This window comes from Azolla caroliniana, unplaced genomic scaffold (assembly GCF_043228905.1).
Source record: "Azolla caroliniana isolate FFs.n. ecotype wild unplaced genomic scaffold, voAzoCaro1.0.p SCAF_11, whole genome shotgun sequence".
Lineage (NCBI taxonomy): Eukaryota > Viridiplantae > Streptophyta > Polypodiopsida > Salviniales > Salviniaceae > Azolla > Azolla caroliniana.
The window spans coordinates 22,189,190-22,205,064 of NW_028230446.1; the positions used below are offsets into that span (position 1 = coordinate 22,189,190).

Genomic DNA, 15,875 nt, shown 5'->3' on the forward strand with positions numbered 1-15,875 from the left:
TTTCATATGCATGACATCAATATTTTTCTGTCACATATATGCTTATTTATTGCCTTCGTGCTCTTTTCTGGTAGGTGTCTGGACATGTTTCTGCAGTGATGCATTCCCTGAAACAGGTCTTGGATGGGTAAGGTTGCTTAGAATTTTGTTGCACCTTCATACCGCTGAATTTTTATTATTCTGGAACATGATTGTAATATAGATACCGGTAGCCTGTCCATTCTGACATGTAATTTATCAATGCTTGCTGCAGTAGTTTTGATGAGCTGCGTAAGGATGCAATGGATGCCATCTGTGCTGTTGCTGTGGCTTTGGGTGCTGATTTTGTGTACTTCCAACCGTCTGTTCGCAAGATATTGCAACGCCACAGACTACAGGTAATAGTGTCTCCTGGATGTTGGAATATAATGTGAAAGTGTGCATTATTTGAATATTTTCTGGTGGCTGTACAGCATGCACAGTTTGATGCAATTGAAGGAAGATTAAGAAGACAAGAACCTTTGTTCTTTGACGTGAAGGGAAGTCCAGCTATAAATGCAAGTCTTACAAATGGAGATTCAACTATGGCTGCAAACACCGGAAGTTATGGATTTGATTTTGATGATAGATATGATGATGGAATAGACCCTTCAAGTCAAACAAAGAATTTTAAGGTTGGGGATGACGTTTGAATTCACTAAATGTTTCAGACAATAGGTTATATATTTGGTTGTGTTCAGGTCAATGATGGCCGAATTCGAGCGGCTTGGGAGGCATCTCAGAGAAGCACTAAAGAGGACTGGGCTGAGTGGATGCGGCACTTCAGTGTGCAGCTCCTTAAGGAGTCTCCTTCACCTGCTCTGCGGACTTGTGCACGCTTAGCCCAGCTTCAGGTTGGTGTCCTTTGAGCAAGACAGTTTTACAAGCTCTGCAATTTCCATAAATGTTTTTGTCTCTTTTAGCCTTTTGTGGGAAGGGAGCTATTTGCTGCGGGGTTTGTAAGTTGCTGGGCTCATTTAAATGATGCTTATCAACAGCAACTAGTTCGGAGTCTTGAAATGGCATTTTCGTCTCCAAATATTCCTCCTGAGATCCTTGGGACACTCTTGAATCTGGTAGGTTTGGCGTTATTCTCCTCAAGAAAGGCATGTGATTGGTGGTGGCTGGTGGTGATACTTGTGTTTTATCCAGGCAGAGTTTATGGAACATGATGAAAAACCATTGCCGATTGATATCCGCCTCTTGGGTGCTCTGGCAGAGAAGGTACACTATTTTCAGCTAATTTGATATTCAGATTTCTTACTGTTTCTCTCATGCTTTTGTATTATGATTGTGCAGTGCCATGCATATGCTAAGGCCTTGCATTACAAGGAAATGGAATTTGAGGGAGCACAATCCAAAAAGATGGATGCAAACCCTGTTTCTGTTGTTGAAGCATTGATTCACATCAACAACCAGCTTCATCAACATGAGGTTTAAATGCTTATGACATTGATCAGGCACCTGAAGCACAATATTGCCTTGTATTTGCCTTGTGTTTGCGCTGATTAATTGTTGTTACTGTAGGCTGCAGTTGGTATCTTAACATATGCGCAACAACATCTCTCGGTTGAGCTCAAAGAATCATGGTAAATGAATAAGTTATGTATGAATATTAAAACTAAAATAGTGAGCACTAGGGTGATGAAATTAGACTACGTTTTTCTCATCGCCAATTTAGGTCAACTAATGGGCACAAATGCAATATTTTCATTTTGGTGTGATGCTTGGTTGGAGAAGGCCACATCACAGTTGACTCCAAGTAGTATCCACCCAGATGACACTGCAGATTTGATAGGAGAGCATATAATGCACCTGAATCTTTGGAAGACAATGAATATGTTGGGAAATGAATGTTTAAGGGACTGTAGCTCTAAGGTATTGCTATCCCTGAATAATGCAAGTAGTTTTGACCTCTTTGTTAAAAAAGTCATCAAACTCCTTGGTGTAGAAAACATGTCATCTACCCTACTGGTACATGCTAATGGTTCAATCTGGACTATGGTAGGAAATTCCTCCATTATCAAAACTTAGTTTTTATAATTATCATTTTGTATTCCCACAATATTCCTAACTCTAATGTTAAGTACCTGTTGTCCTTTTTATTTTCATCATCTCGACTCAAACGTTTCGCTGTCAGTTAACCATTCTCAGAAGAGGAGATATGTATACTATACACACAATTAATACTCTTAATGAGCAAGCTCTTTAGCTGCTTAGGATACATATATCCAAATCTGTGAGTACGTGGACAGATATGTTTTTTCATTAGAACCATATCAGGAAAGCCTATGAAGTGAGATTTGATATTGCACTTCCCTCTTTTGTGAATTTCTTGCAAAGCTATTTTTCATTATTTCTGTGTTAGAGGTGTGATGTGCTTTAAATACATCTGTGTCTCGTTGGGCATGATGTGCGAAGAAAGAAAGAAAGCTTTAGTAACATCTTGTAAGAAATAACATGAAAGAAAGATGAAAGAAGGAAATAATGTAATTTGTTTGAATTTATTAGAAGCCCAGACTGGCATGGATCAATCTTGTACAAGTAAGTCTATGTGTCCGAGTTGCTCTTGATACATTAGGTGAGGATAAAAATAGTTTCCTAAAATTAGGCATATTTGAAGAGTATGAAAATCAGAAGTTTTGGTGGGGGGTGGGAAGGAGCTGTAAGGCTAGAGAATTATATGCATCTTTATGTGTCATTATACGAGAACAAAATTCTTACCTAATCTGCCCACCTGAGGATGTATCGCGTGGGTGGATGGGTGAATGTGGTTTGAAGATTTTGCAATGCTCTTCAGATTTAATGGATGTGTGCTAACTGGTTCTCCATGTAATGTCACGTCCGGATCTCCCTGTTCCGGACTAAGAAGAAAGAAAGCTATATCAATGTGTTTTAAGGGGCCAAAATAGTCAATAAGACCTAATAAGAGATTATGTCTCACATTGTTTTCTCATCTTTAAGCATAGGGTACTGAAGAATCCAGATATCTAAGAATTTAAGATTCTAGACTTTGTAGACCGAAACTTCTCTTCAAAATATCTCCATCCATGTTCTTCATAATCCAATTTAATGATATGATCAGATCATTCTATTATTTTCCACTTTAGCCATGTTCAGATGTGGACGATCCATGCTATATTGGAATGGGAATAGTGTGTTAATAGTTATGCCATGGGACTGGAACTGTACTTGCATTTTAGCTTACCAACAATGAACGCTCCATTTCTAGGTAGCCCTTTTGATGACAAGTGCTAGTCTTGAGTACCTACGGGTCACTGATCAGAATAATGCATTGGTCACAATTGGACTGCTTGTATCTCTGCCCATATTATATAATGGGTACCTATGCTTTGCTCCTTATCATCCGACCAATTATCGAGACTAGATGTCTCGCCAAATCTGTCCAGTTATGTGTCCTCTCCAAGGTTCTATTCCTTAGTGAAGAGTTACACCTGAAATTAATTTTACTCCAATATCAGTTCAATGAAACTATAGCATCAAGGATGGATATGTTCTTCAAAGAAGGAACGTTCCACATGTTTTAAATGATAATGTTCTTTATTTCAAGATACCTGGAGCTTTTCTGCACTCAACATAATGTGATTGCCTGGTAAATGCTTTATGGTTGGCGAAATAGAATCGGAGAGTCTCGCCCTTGCATGCATGATAAGGTGCTTCTGCATGGAGGGTGATGCCCTTGAAGAAGTCTGAAGTGTCCTTTCCTGTGATGGTGCGGCAACAGTTCTAATGTTTAGAAATTTCTACCAAGTCTCTTGATCTAGTCTTACATTTGATTGACAAATGTTTGATTTTTCATGCAACATTGCCTGAAAATTTGCTTTTTAAGTGTTACTAACTGGATATCGTCTTGTGTGTTTCACCAAATATTTGCAGACTGGAAATTAATAATTTTTTTCTTGTTTATATAGGTATGAAAAGCTGCAAAGATGGGAGGAGGCTTACCAAGCATATTCTGCAAAATGTTCTCAAACATCTAATGTCCATCCTGCTTTGGAACCAACTCTAGGTCTGGTTGACGCCAAAGTTAATGATTGTTAGCTTCCAGCATTTATTGTTAAGCTTAAGGGGTTGTAGACTGAAAGTGAGAATAATGATTAACCTCCACTGTTGTTGTAACTGTGCATTTCTGTTTCTGTATGATAAAATAATCGAGGACACAGTAAAAGATGAAGAGATAAGGAGGTTGTAAGAAACTCATTGGAGGTTCAGGTTATGTTAGGAACAATGGCATGATAGAGTTTTCTTTGTATGGCATGAAAGGCACACTTATGTAGTCCAGTGCATAGACCCGTCGATGGTCAATTGTCTCCTTGGACACGATATGGCTACACAAGTACACTAGATAGATTCACAAACTTATAATGAGGGGGATATGTAGTTTGACAATATCTCAATATTATTCTTCTCCTGATTGATTTGTTCTACTAATTGATGTGTATTGAAATATAGGAAAGATGAGATGTCTGGCATCATTGGCTCGATGGGATGAGCTCAATCTTCTTTGCAAAGATTATTGGGCTCGTGCTGAACCTGTTGCTCGTTTGGAGATGGCTCCTATGGTTAGAATTGTCATTCTTTATATCATTATTATTATTATTTTGCAACCCCAACAAGGTTTAACAAATAAAAAATCTGCAGGCTGCAAATGCAGCATGGAACATGGGTGATTGGGAGATGATGGGAGAGTATGTTTCTCGTCTTGATGATGGTGATGAATGGAAGCTACGTAATTTAGGGAGCTCTACAAATAATGCAGAGGGAAGTAGTGATGGACCCTTCTTCAAGGCAGTTTTATGCATCAGGCATTGTAAGGTTGGCATTCTTCTAAAAAGAACTTCTGCATTTTCCATAATTGAATTTTCATATCACAGTGTTATCTAGCGTGGCACACATTTTGATTGGCCAGTATGATGAAGCTCGAAGCTATATAGAGCGTGCTCGAAAGTGTGTTGCCACGGACCTATCAGCTTTGGTAAAAGTTTCTTTGACATCAGCACACATTTTTGTTTACATGTTAATCTATTGAACTGAAGTGTTGTCCCAAATGTTATGCCAGTGAATATTTCTGTTGCAAACTTTATTAATTGATTTTATACTGATTTTATAGATCTGTCAATCCTAGGTTCATCTGTTTGTAGTTGATGATATTTTAGTTAGCATACAGCATAAAGCAGTATCATCGTTGTGTTTGGTGTATACTTTTGATCATTATGAATTATTTAAAGCAATTGGTGTTTGTCCTAACATTTTTGTGGTTACAGCATGTCATGCAACCTGATCTATAAACTTGCTCATTGTTCTGTTTTAGAGGGTAGGTAGTCGTGGAAGATTACAGTATGAAAATACCTGGATTTTGGTTAGAGGAAAGTAGTTGTTGGTTACAGGATAAGCCAAATATACATTTACTCTATATGAGTCAGCTTCATCGAACCCATCACTGTACACCTAGTTGCAGTTTGGATATATTGCATTCTTAAGAGACATAATATCGTAGAAAGATTATCTTTTGTACAGTTGCTCGTATTACTTTCTGACAAATTGGAAGAGTTGCAGCCGTCACATTGATAAGCTGTGAAACTCATTCCACCTCTGATATCTATAAATTTTTCTTATGATTGATTTGATGTGCCCAAAATATTATCAGCACAAACCAAGATTATTCAGGTTTGGAGGAAATATCTACCAGGACTATGTTGATTTCACATTATTCACGCTTCCAAGGTCAATGGTTTGCTTGTATTTCAATTTCTGGGCGAATATAATGTGGATTTTCCTCATTAATATTAGGTGCAAGCCTGCTTTGTGCATCTATTTCTCATAGCATATGTGCTATTCTATTAGTGATTTTAATATTGAGGTACTACAATTACTTGTGCTTGTATTGGATGGGGCGATTATCTCTAGTTGATTCTAATATAGTCAATTCCAAGTGGAAATGCTTCTGTTGTATCTTTTTATTTCTTGTATATTTTCTATAATGTTTATGTTTGCAGGTGTTAGAGAGCTATGACCGTGCTTATAACAACATGGTGCGTGTGCAACAGCTCTCGGAACTTGAGGAGGTGAGAAACTGAACAGTCTATATGATATTTGAGAGTTTTAAAATTGATTGTATACTATTATGCATGAATGTTTGAAAAACATTTTGCTAGTTGCAAAACACTATGGTCATAGTTCAAATGATCTATATTAATTATCCAAGACCAGACTACAATATTTACAGTTATAAATTTTAATTTTTTGCTCTGCCCCAACTCCCTTCCCCTCAAATGTATGCTTAATCTGTGCATTATTATCTGCTGAATCTCTGTGGAATGTTTGGGAAATCTTGGTGTTAATGCCTACAGTATCTCTTGTTAATCTTTGGTGATTCTCTACTTAAGCCCTGCATATGCAGCCCTTATGCCCTTGAAAGACAACCACAAACTAAAATTGTGGCTATTAGATACACGTGTCACACCAACACTTCCCTATGGAGTAGAAACCTGGGGACAGAGTCTTAACAAGGCAAATAATTGAAAAGATTGAGAGAGACCTTTAGTCTCAATGATTGCCCGCATGATAAGGACCAAGCATTGGTGCCCCATGATATAATCTGGGGAGAGATGGGAGCAGCCCCAATAATCATCACGGCATTATTCTAATAATTAACCAGTATCTAACGACTTTAGGAGCTCGCTAAATAAAGGTACTCAAAGTTGGCGCTTATGTCATCAAAACTACTTGCTTAACTTGGAGATATTCTTTGTTGGTATACTAAAACTCAACAATGGTTCATATCACGTGTCATAAACATAAATGCGTTACCCCCAGTCCAAAATAGGATGGGCCCATATAAACATGACGAAACTGGAAAAGAAGATTAAGTTAGAAAACAAAATAACATGTAACACCACCCAACATCTTTTGCTAGGAAGATAGTCCACTATAAGACACCTTTTACAAACATTGGAGGATGGATTCCATCATTAGGACCTCTTATAGGGCAGATGCGAGCTTCTTCACATCAGTTAGAGATTGTGGTTAGGCAGATAAGCTTAAGATTAGACCAAAATAACAAAATAAGACAAAACACTTTCGAGCCCATTAGCTGATGGTCAATAGCAAATTGTTGTGCACGTAGCCCCCAAGTTTGTGGACCGTGATCCCTCCCGCCCATGTCATCGGCAGGTCAAGGCCATCATTACTTCCCTTGCTTCGTAGATCTTTGCATTTTGGATATACCAGAGATATTTGATGACAAAAATTACAATCTTTGTATCTTTATTTGCTTTTTGTTTGTTCTGAAAGGAAGACAGATTATGATATAATATCTTGTCTGGTCTTATAGGGCATTTTGGCCTGCTGAAAGACGTTATTGTGTAAACGCGTGTGCGTGTGCCTACTTGAGTGGGATCATGGGGAACCTGAACCAGGGAGGATGTGATCCCATGTGAGAAGACCCTTAAAATCCCTTCGTGGGTCACCTCGTACAGTTTTCCCCTTTATGTAAATTAGCATTGTCGAGAATAAAGGCTTGCTTTAGTCGAGGGTGGTCCAAACTCAGGCTTTGAGGTTAGCTCAGGCTTGAAGGCTCACTGTAGTTGAGGTTAGCTCAGATTCAAATGCTTGCTGGAGTCAAACATTTGTTGGACTCGAAGACTCATCAGAGTCGAACATTCATTGGACACAATGTGTCCTTAACGACTTGGCTGTTTGCCTTTTATTATTATATAAATGCTTTCTTTCACATATATTCACTTTATGTGGCTGTATCTCTTTCCCCCTTTCCCCTGTTTCTACCTTTGGACCTGCCACATTACGACAAGGTTAATCTGTCGCTCTCTCATGCTACAAGTCAATCACTCCTCAAACACGCTTCTGTTAGCTCTATCGCGCCTACTCATTCTACAAGTCAATCAATGCCTGTGCAAATGGGCTTCTGAGTAGAACACTAGATCCGCCAATACCAATTTTTGTGCATAGGCTGTCTTGTGGACCACTATCTTGCCACTCCTGTCATCGACAGATGAAAGCCATTATCTGCTGCCATAGCAGGTGCTTTTTTCGTTTTGGAGATGTCTCCATTTTTCAACTTTTGAGGAAAAAAATACAATCTATCCGATTTGAGAATCTTGATTCGCTTTTATTTTTCTTTACATTTATTTGGTTTTGGTGTCTTGTAACTTTTATTTTAAGTTGTAAAATCTTGGTGGTCTTATAGGCTAGTTTGGCTCCTTAAAAGGTGGTAATATATCCTTCTTTTTCTTCTCTAATCAATAATTCAGTATTAAAATTTATTTCCATTCCTTGCTGATGTGACAGGTTATTGATTATTCTGTGATTATGCGATCTCCTGGTCATGGAAATGAGGGACGTGCCTCTTTGATTCGTAAAATGTGGCATGATCGCATACGTGGCACAAAAAGGAATGTGGAGGTAAAGAACAAGTGATTGTTTAGATGCTCTTTTAATTGCTTTTGAAATTGGGTTAAAATCTTCTGGAACTATTGTTACTGATACATGTTTTTCATATCAGGTATGGCATCCGCTGCTGGCAGTCCGAGCTCTTGTTCTGCCCCCTGAAGAAGATGTTGAAACGTGGCTGAAATTTGTTTCTCTTTGCCGAAAGAGTGGTCGTATTGATCAGTCTCGAGTCACATTGGACCTTTTGTTGGTATTTTGCTATTGTCTATTGTCTATTGTCTTAACCAAATGGTTGTAACTTCTTCTAACTGCAGTTCTTTTCAGGAGCATGATGATTCATCATCCCCAACTACCTATGCACACCGCCAGATTCCTCAAGTAACATATGCTTACTTGAAATATGAGTGGTATTCAGGGAAAAAACCTGGAGATGATAAAAAACGGGTTGCAGCATTCAGTCAATTACAGGTATCTGTTCAATGCTATTCATCAACCTAAAGTTCATGATATTCCAGTTGTGCCTCATCTTGAATAGCGTAATGTGTAAGTGTTTGGTAGAAAAAAAACAAGAAACAAAGAGAGAAGAAAGAAAGAAATATTAACGTCTTTTAATAGGCCAAAATGGCCTATAAGACCAAATAAGAGATTACATCTTAAGTGTTGTCTCGTCTTTGAGAACAAATCATAATAAAATAAATATTACACAGTAAATATAAAAGTAAATAACATGAAAAGAAAAGAAATGAGGGAATCTGGTTTTTCGCACATTTGAGATCCTCAAGTTAGGTATATTGTAGCTTTTGTCTTCGAAAAGATCTCTAGCATAGGTCGATCCAGAATGGAAATGTCTCCGAAGCAAGGGAAGCACCTATGATGGCAGGAGATAATGGCTTTTATCTGTCGATGACAAGGGTGTCAAGGTCGTGGTCCATTGGGGGGGGGAGAGAGAGAGAGAGAGAGAGAAATTAACGTCTTTTAAGAGGCCAAAATGGCCTATAACACCAAACAAGATATCACATCTTAAGTGGATGTAATGAAGTTTGTAGATGCCCTATCACACTGCGCAACACATAGGATATATGTATGTCCATTATGGTGGCCTGAGTTTTAAGAGGCCAAGATGGCCTATAAGACCAAACAAGAGATTGCATCGAGAGTATTGTGTCATCTTTGAGAACAAACAAAGCAAAATAAATGTTACTAACATTCTCAAAATGTGTGGAATAAATGTAGTGACATCACTAAAAGCTTTTATCCAGCTGACCTTGCACCAGCTGGGTCTTGGTTCTCTAAAACAAAACTGAAGAAATAGAAATAAAGAATACAATTTCACTAAATAGAAATAGAAATAGAAATGGTTCTCTCTCTCTCTATATATAAAGCAAGAATGTCTATTGATCGTATCCAACCTTATCTCATTACCAGTATGAGTAGCAATGCTTGTAGAGCCCTTACACTACTTCGCCCTCGATCTCACAAGTTAGGTATTGAAGTTGCATCATGGTATCAAAATGTAACAAATTTGAAGACATGTAAAGTATGCAATGAAGGCATGGTAGAGGATGAATGTCACTTGCTCTTCACATGCTCGACATATAGTGCAATTCGTTCAAGATATGTTGACATACTAAGAGGGAGTGATAACTTAAGATCCATACTTAAGACACCACCTAGAAGGTTGAGCTCATATGTGTATGCTTTATTAACACATAAAGACTTTGTGCTTCAACATATGAATACCCCTTCTTAGGAAGGAGACATATATCAAGAATGCATGTATACTCTGGTCCCACAGGTCAAAATTGGCCTCTTTATGGACGATAAAAATTCTAATTCTAATTCTAATTCTCTCTGATTCTGGAATCAGAATTGAGTATATGGGCAGAGCAAAATGGCTGCCGTTCAATTGGACAGGCAGGCTTTCGGAAGGGTTTCACAACTTTGGATCACATATTCACCCTCCGGGCCCTTATTGAGGAGGGCAGAGCCCACAATAAGAGGATTTATTGCTGCTTTGTGGATTTCCGAAAAGCCTTTGACACTGTGCCACGTGCTCGGCTTATGCAGCGGCTAGAGGCCATTGGTGTTCCTATAGATATGCAATGGGGAATCTATGCACTCTATGAATCTGTTTCAGGAAAAGTTCGGTCTCCTAAGGGCTTGTTAGAGGTGGTGGCCAGCACAATTGGCGTGAAGCAAGGATGCCCACTATCCCCCACACTCTTCGGTCTCTATATAGATGAGGTATCACAGTACATAGAGAGATTTGGTGGTTCCGGAGCACACCTAGCAGGTATACCTATACAGATATTACTATATGCTGATGATATTGTGCTGATCTCTGACTCTCCGGAGGGACTACAAAGACATCTAAATGCCTTAAAACTATTTTGTACGGACAAAGGTTTGTCAATCAACATGAATAAAACTAAAGTGATGGTTTTTAACACCACCCAAGCATGGGTAACAAGATCAGAACCAGAATTCTTCTTGGGAGAGGAAAAGGTGGAATACACACGCTCCTACACATACCTAGGAGTAACATTTACAGGACCTAGGTTCTCCTTACAGGAGGCCGCTTGTGCCCGACTTTCTCGTGGATATGCAGCCCTGGGTGCTCTCGAAAGACAATGTGCACATTTGCAGTTCCAAGAGCCACGGACTAAGCTGTGGTTATTTGATACACTTGTCACACCAACTCTTCTCTATGGAGTAGAGACATGGGGACCGAGTCTTAACAAGGCAAATCATTGGAAAGATTTAGAGAGACCTTTAGTGTCAATGATTGCTCGCATGATAAGGAGCAAAGCATCGGTGCCCCACGATATAATCCAGGCAGAGATGGGAGCAACACCTATAATAACCGAGGCATTGTTCCGATCAGTGACATTTATCCAACATCTTTGGGAGCTCCCTAAACGAAGGTACCCAAGGTTGGCACTTATGTCATCAAGACAATTGATTGAAAATGGAGACACTCATTGTTGGTATGCTGAAATGCAGCAATGGTTCGCGTCACATGGCATGAGTATAAATGCACTACCCCCGTTCCAATATAGCTTGGACTGTCCCCATCTCAATATGACCAAAGTGGAAAAGAATAGAGTGATCCGAACTGATATTATTAACTTAGAAAACAAGATAACATGGATCAGCCCCAAAATAGCACTTGGTACAAAGATGGCCCACTATAAGACACACTTCTTACGTACATCGGAGGATGGATTTGTCATAAGGCCACCTTATATGGACATACATCTATCCTATGCGTTGCGTAGTGTGATAGGGCAGCTGCGAACCTCATCACATCAGCTACAGATTGAGGTGGGCAGATATACACGACTACCTCTAGAAGAGAGAATTTGCCAATTGTGTTATCAAGGAGTGGAATCTGAAGAACACTACGTTTGTCATTGTAGTGTCTTTTATGAAATCAGAGGGAGATACCATTGCCTCTTTAAACAAGGCTTTGGCCCACTACGCAAGGTAATGGAATATGAGGACCAAAGATGCCTAGGACTTTTCTTGCTCGAGCTCAAGAGACATCGGGAAAAGTTGTTGAAGAATATAGCCACACAAGCTCATCCACAAAGAACAATCATAACTTTCTTTAGCTCCATCACTCCTAATGCTAGAAGTCAACCCCAGGATACAGAAATGGGATCCAAACCAAGATATAACAAAGGGGTTACGATTGATCGGGCAATGGCAATTTGCCGTGCACGTAGGCCCCGGCCCCATGGACCACGACCCCGACACCCTTGTCATCGACAAATAAAAGCCATTATCTCCCGCCATCGTAGGTGCTTCCCTCGCTTTGGAGACATTTCCATTCTGGATCGACCTATGATAGAGATCTTTCGGAGACAAAAGCTACAATACACCTAACTTGAGAATCTCGCATGTGCCAAAAACCAGATTCTCTCGTCTCTTTTCTCTTCATCTTATTTACTTTTATATTTATTGTGTAATATTTACTTTATTTTGATTTTTTCTCAAAGACGAGAAAACATTTAAGATGTAATCTCTTATTCGGTCTTATAGGCCATTTTGGCCTCTTAAAAGACGTTAATATATCTTTCTTTCTTTCTTTCTTTCTCTGTACAATGTCTGTTAAGACAGAATGAGAAATCACATATTTCAATGTTTTGTTGTTTTTGAGGACAAACAGCCAAAAGAAATATATCTATACAAGTAGAACTGCCTAAGGTACCCGAGAATCTGGTTAGCTAAACACTTAATGTGCTGAATCTAAACGAACTGAAATGTTAACCTCCAAAACATCTCCAACATGGGCTGATTCAAGATAGAGACATCTCTGTGAAGTTCTTCATTTTTCAATGATGAGGTTATGGTCTTGATGGCAGGGCACATGAATGCGACAAATTGCTAGTGTCTGATCTATTGTCATGAGTAAAGTTGTGATGGAATGGTGTCGTGATGATTTTCGTCCATAGTGAGAAAACCGAGTGGGATAAAGAAAATGGGGATGTGCAACGTTGCACATGCACTTGTACATTTGTATATATAGAATAAGATAACAAAATGTAAAGGGGAAGGGCATTAACCTAAGGTGCTAAAGGTGCTCCATGGAGTTTGTTAAGTGTAAATGTGATGTGCACTTGGTGGACTAGATAGAGTTACGTGAAGAATAAGTGAAGGGAGTAATGGGCATTGAATAGGACAGCTAGAGGAGTGAGAGTTATGGCCAAACGATCTCAAGATTGAGATCAAATATTCTCCTTTGAAAAGGAGAAGGGGGTTTGACCACTCTTGTAATGTGCCTCACCCCTTACTACTATAAAAGGGAGTGAGGGGTCACTTGTCAAGGGGTTGCCCATTTTGAGAAAGAAAGAAAGAAAGAAAGATGTATTAACGTCTTCTAAGGCTAAATTTGGCCCATGAGACAATTGGTTTACAACAATAGAGTATTTATCCAGTCATCATAACTAAAATAAAATTAAGTAAAAAAATAGAACTTAAACTAAAAGAGTTCTAGTAGTGTACAATATGTAGTATACTCGAAAGTGACTATACACTAAGCCTAATTTTATTTCCACCCAAGCCTCTCGAAAAGAAGTGGGGGGTCAAAGGGTCTTGATGTGGGTTCCAATGTAGAGAGTGCCCTAGCCATGGCTTCTAGGCGGTGTAGCTCACGTTCCCTTATTTTCAATATTGCTTCCACATCACGTCGAGTTGCTTTGAAACCCGGCACCCGAGGACGTCTGGTTCTTCTCTGGTTTTCTGCCTCATCAATGGAAAGGCCGAGTGGTGCAAGTGTGTCGGCATTCGTTGTCTCCTCAGGTTCTTGAAAAACTGCATTTGTTACATGTTCGTGATCATTAGCAACATTATTGTCAACATTTTGTAATTTATTCTCTCTGTGTTGTTTTAGCTCTAGAATGTATTTGCCTAATTTCTTTATATCTAGAGTATCTAATAGTTTGGGGAGGGTGGGAGACGGACCAAGTATGTCTTGGTATTTTGCCCTTATCTCGGCATAGGTTGGACCTTGCATGTAAAGTGGTACTCATCCTCTATCTCTATGTGACATAACCTACATATCCTTTCCTCCCTAGGGACTCCACTAGTACGGCCATTTTCAATCTCAAGTTGGTGAGATGATATTCTAAGTTGTCCAATGGCAACCCTTAGTGCATGTGGTAAGAATACATCTAGATATTTTGGCCGCGTGATAAAACCTAACTCAGAGAAGTGCATGAAGTGTTTCTTATAGTACGACATTTTAGATGGGAGTGGCTCTAGTGGGGTGATCCATTTACACCGAGTGTAAATTTGCCATATTTCTTGGCGTATTACTTTATTGCGGTTCTCATGAGAGATTAAGGTGTTATCACTCGTGTGGTTCTACCTAAGGGGAGGTAGGTTATTAATGTCTAGACCATTCGCAAGAAGCCAACTCACCATCATGCCATACCATGAGCTAGTATAGCCGGACTCATACAATGATCGAGAGGCCTTAAAGGCTTGATGAGATATTCTATCATGTGGTTGGCTATGTATCCTATCAATAAAGACTACAAGTTGAAAAAGTGCCTCTACTAGCATTAGGGGTAACGTGAACTCGGCCCTAATAATGTCATGTGGTACAGTCGATTTGCTTCAGAGTTGGCGTGATAGCATCATCACCAATGGTCTCTCTAATTGCGTTCACATGAAGGATGGTAATCCTGGAGCCCAAACCGCTGATGCATACATGAGGGAGGGGGTCACTAATGAGTCAAAGAGCCACCCTTTAGTCCGTGGCTCTTGAAAGTGTGCTTGGTGGCATTGTCTCTCTAGGAGTGAGAGGGATGCATGTCCTCTCGTGAGTCTATCCTTCGCTGCCTGTGTCATCGAAAATTTACTTGAGCGGGCACTAAAAGTGACTCTGAGATAGACGTACGATCCAACCACCTCGACTGGGCTATGGGAGATAGTTAGGTGACACTTAGCTCTAACTTGGGCCGATGTGTGGAAGATAAGGACTTTCGTTTTCCCTAGATTCACTACCAATCCTCGTTGTACACAAAAGTCATCTAAGGCATTAAGGTGCCTCTGTAGGTCGTGTTCGGATTCAGAGAGCAAAACTATGTCATCCGCATAGAGCAAGATACGAACCTGCGTATCCCCAAGGACCACTCCGGTGCCTCCCTCACGAGCTATATAATCTGTGATCTCATCAATGTAGATCCCAAAAAGCGTCGGTGATAGGGGGCAACCTTGTTTTACACCAATAGTGCTAGTGAAACGATTGGATAGGCCACCTGGGCATCGGACACACCCGGACACTTGTTCATATAGTGCGTAGATGGCCCATACCATATCATCTGGTATCCTCAAGCTTTTAAGTCTATCAAACAACCGATCTCTAGGGACTGTGTCAAAGGCTTTGCGGAAGTCCACAAAACAACAATATAATTTCTTCTTGCGAGCCTTAGTTTGGTCAATTAGGCATCTAAGTGTGAAGATGTGATCAATAGTGGAGAAGGCTCGTCTAAAGCCAGCTTGTTCAGGTGCACGAAGGTTTAGGGTCTCCATGTAGTTGCTAAGCTCTGCTTCCATTACTGCACCATATAACTTAGCAAGGGTATGGCCTATCATAATGGTCCTATATGTATTTGGGTCCATGGGGTCCCCCCCTTTATGTATGGGGGCCACTGTATTCATAGTCCACTGTGGTGGAAAACCCTCCGCAAGGGCACGATTGAAGATTAGAGTTAGCAAGGGAGCTAGGCACTCTCTCGCATATATAATGTGTTCTGCTCGCAATCCTGTGTGGTCCATGGACTTCCTATGTTGTAATTTCTTTATGACCTTCATGACCCTAGAGGTCGTGAAAAGTGTCCCCGTGGTAGGCCGGGGTGTGGAAGGCATTGGAAAAGGTGGTTGGTTTGGGATTTGGTAAAGTCTCTCTATATATGTGT

The 15,875-nt window shown here is 39.8% G+C and overlaps 2 protein-coding genes across 3 annotated transcripts in view; both read left to right on the forward strand.

Annotated features, from left to right (window-relative positions):
* Nucleotides 1-15,875, forward strand: part of TOR (target of rapamycin) — a 39,287-nt gene that overhangs the window by 15,400 nt on the left and 8,012 nt on the right. Inside the window, exons 24-39 of one of the 2 annotated variants that reach the window (XM_087326956.1) lie at nt 75-127; nt 254-377; nt 453-653; nt 720-872; nt 942-1,094; nt 1,171-1,242; nt 1,318-1,452; nt 1,546-1,607; nt 3,951-4,048; nt 4,492-4,601; nt 4,681-4,854; nt 4,949-5,014; nt 6,036-6,104; nt 8,347-8,460; nt 8,561-8,698; nt 8,773-8,916. In XM_087326956.1, the coding sequence (XP_087183082.1) occupies nt 75-127; nt 254-377; nt 453-653; nt 720-872; nt 942-1,094; nt 1,171-1,242; nt 1,318-1,452; nt 1,546-1,607; nt 3,951-4,048; nt 4,492-4,601; nt 4,681-4,854; nt 4,949-5,014; nt 6,036-6,104; nt 8,347-8,460; nt 8,561-8,698; nt 8,773-8,916 (1,866 nt within the window). The remainder of the gene's footprint in view (nt 1-74; nt 128-253; nt 378-452; nt 654-719; nt 873-941; nt 1,095-1,170; nt 1,243-1,317; nt 1,453-1,545; nt 1,608-3,950; nt 4,049-4,491; nt 4,602-4,680; nt 4,855-4,948; nt 5,015-6,035; nt 6,105-8,346; nt 8,461-8,560; nt 8,699-8,772; nt 8,917-15,875) is intronic. The other variant, XM_087326957.1, reaches the window with a different exon arrangement.
* Nucleotides 10,307-12,538, forward strand: LOC147858570 (uncharacterized). Its single transcript, XM_087326958.1, has one exon. The coding sequence runs from the start codon at nt 10,510-10,512 to the stop codon at nt 12,334-12,336; it is 1,827 nt and encodes a 608-aa protein (XP_087183084.1). The 5' UTR covers nt 10,307-10,509; the 3' UTR covers nt 12,337-12,538.

What these genes read in the sequence shown, in the direction of transcription:
- LOC147858570 (XM_087326958.1), top strand. Translation starts at nt 10,510, where the DNA reads ATGCAGCGGCTAGAGGCCATTGGTGTTCCTATAGATATGCAATGGGGA.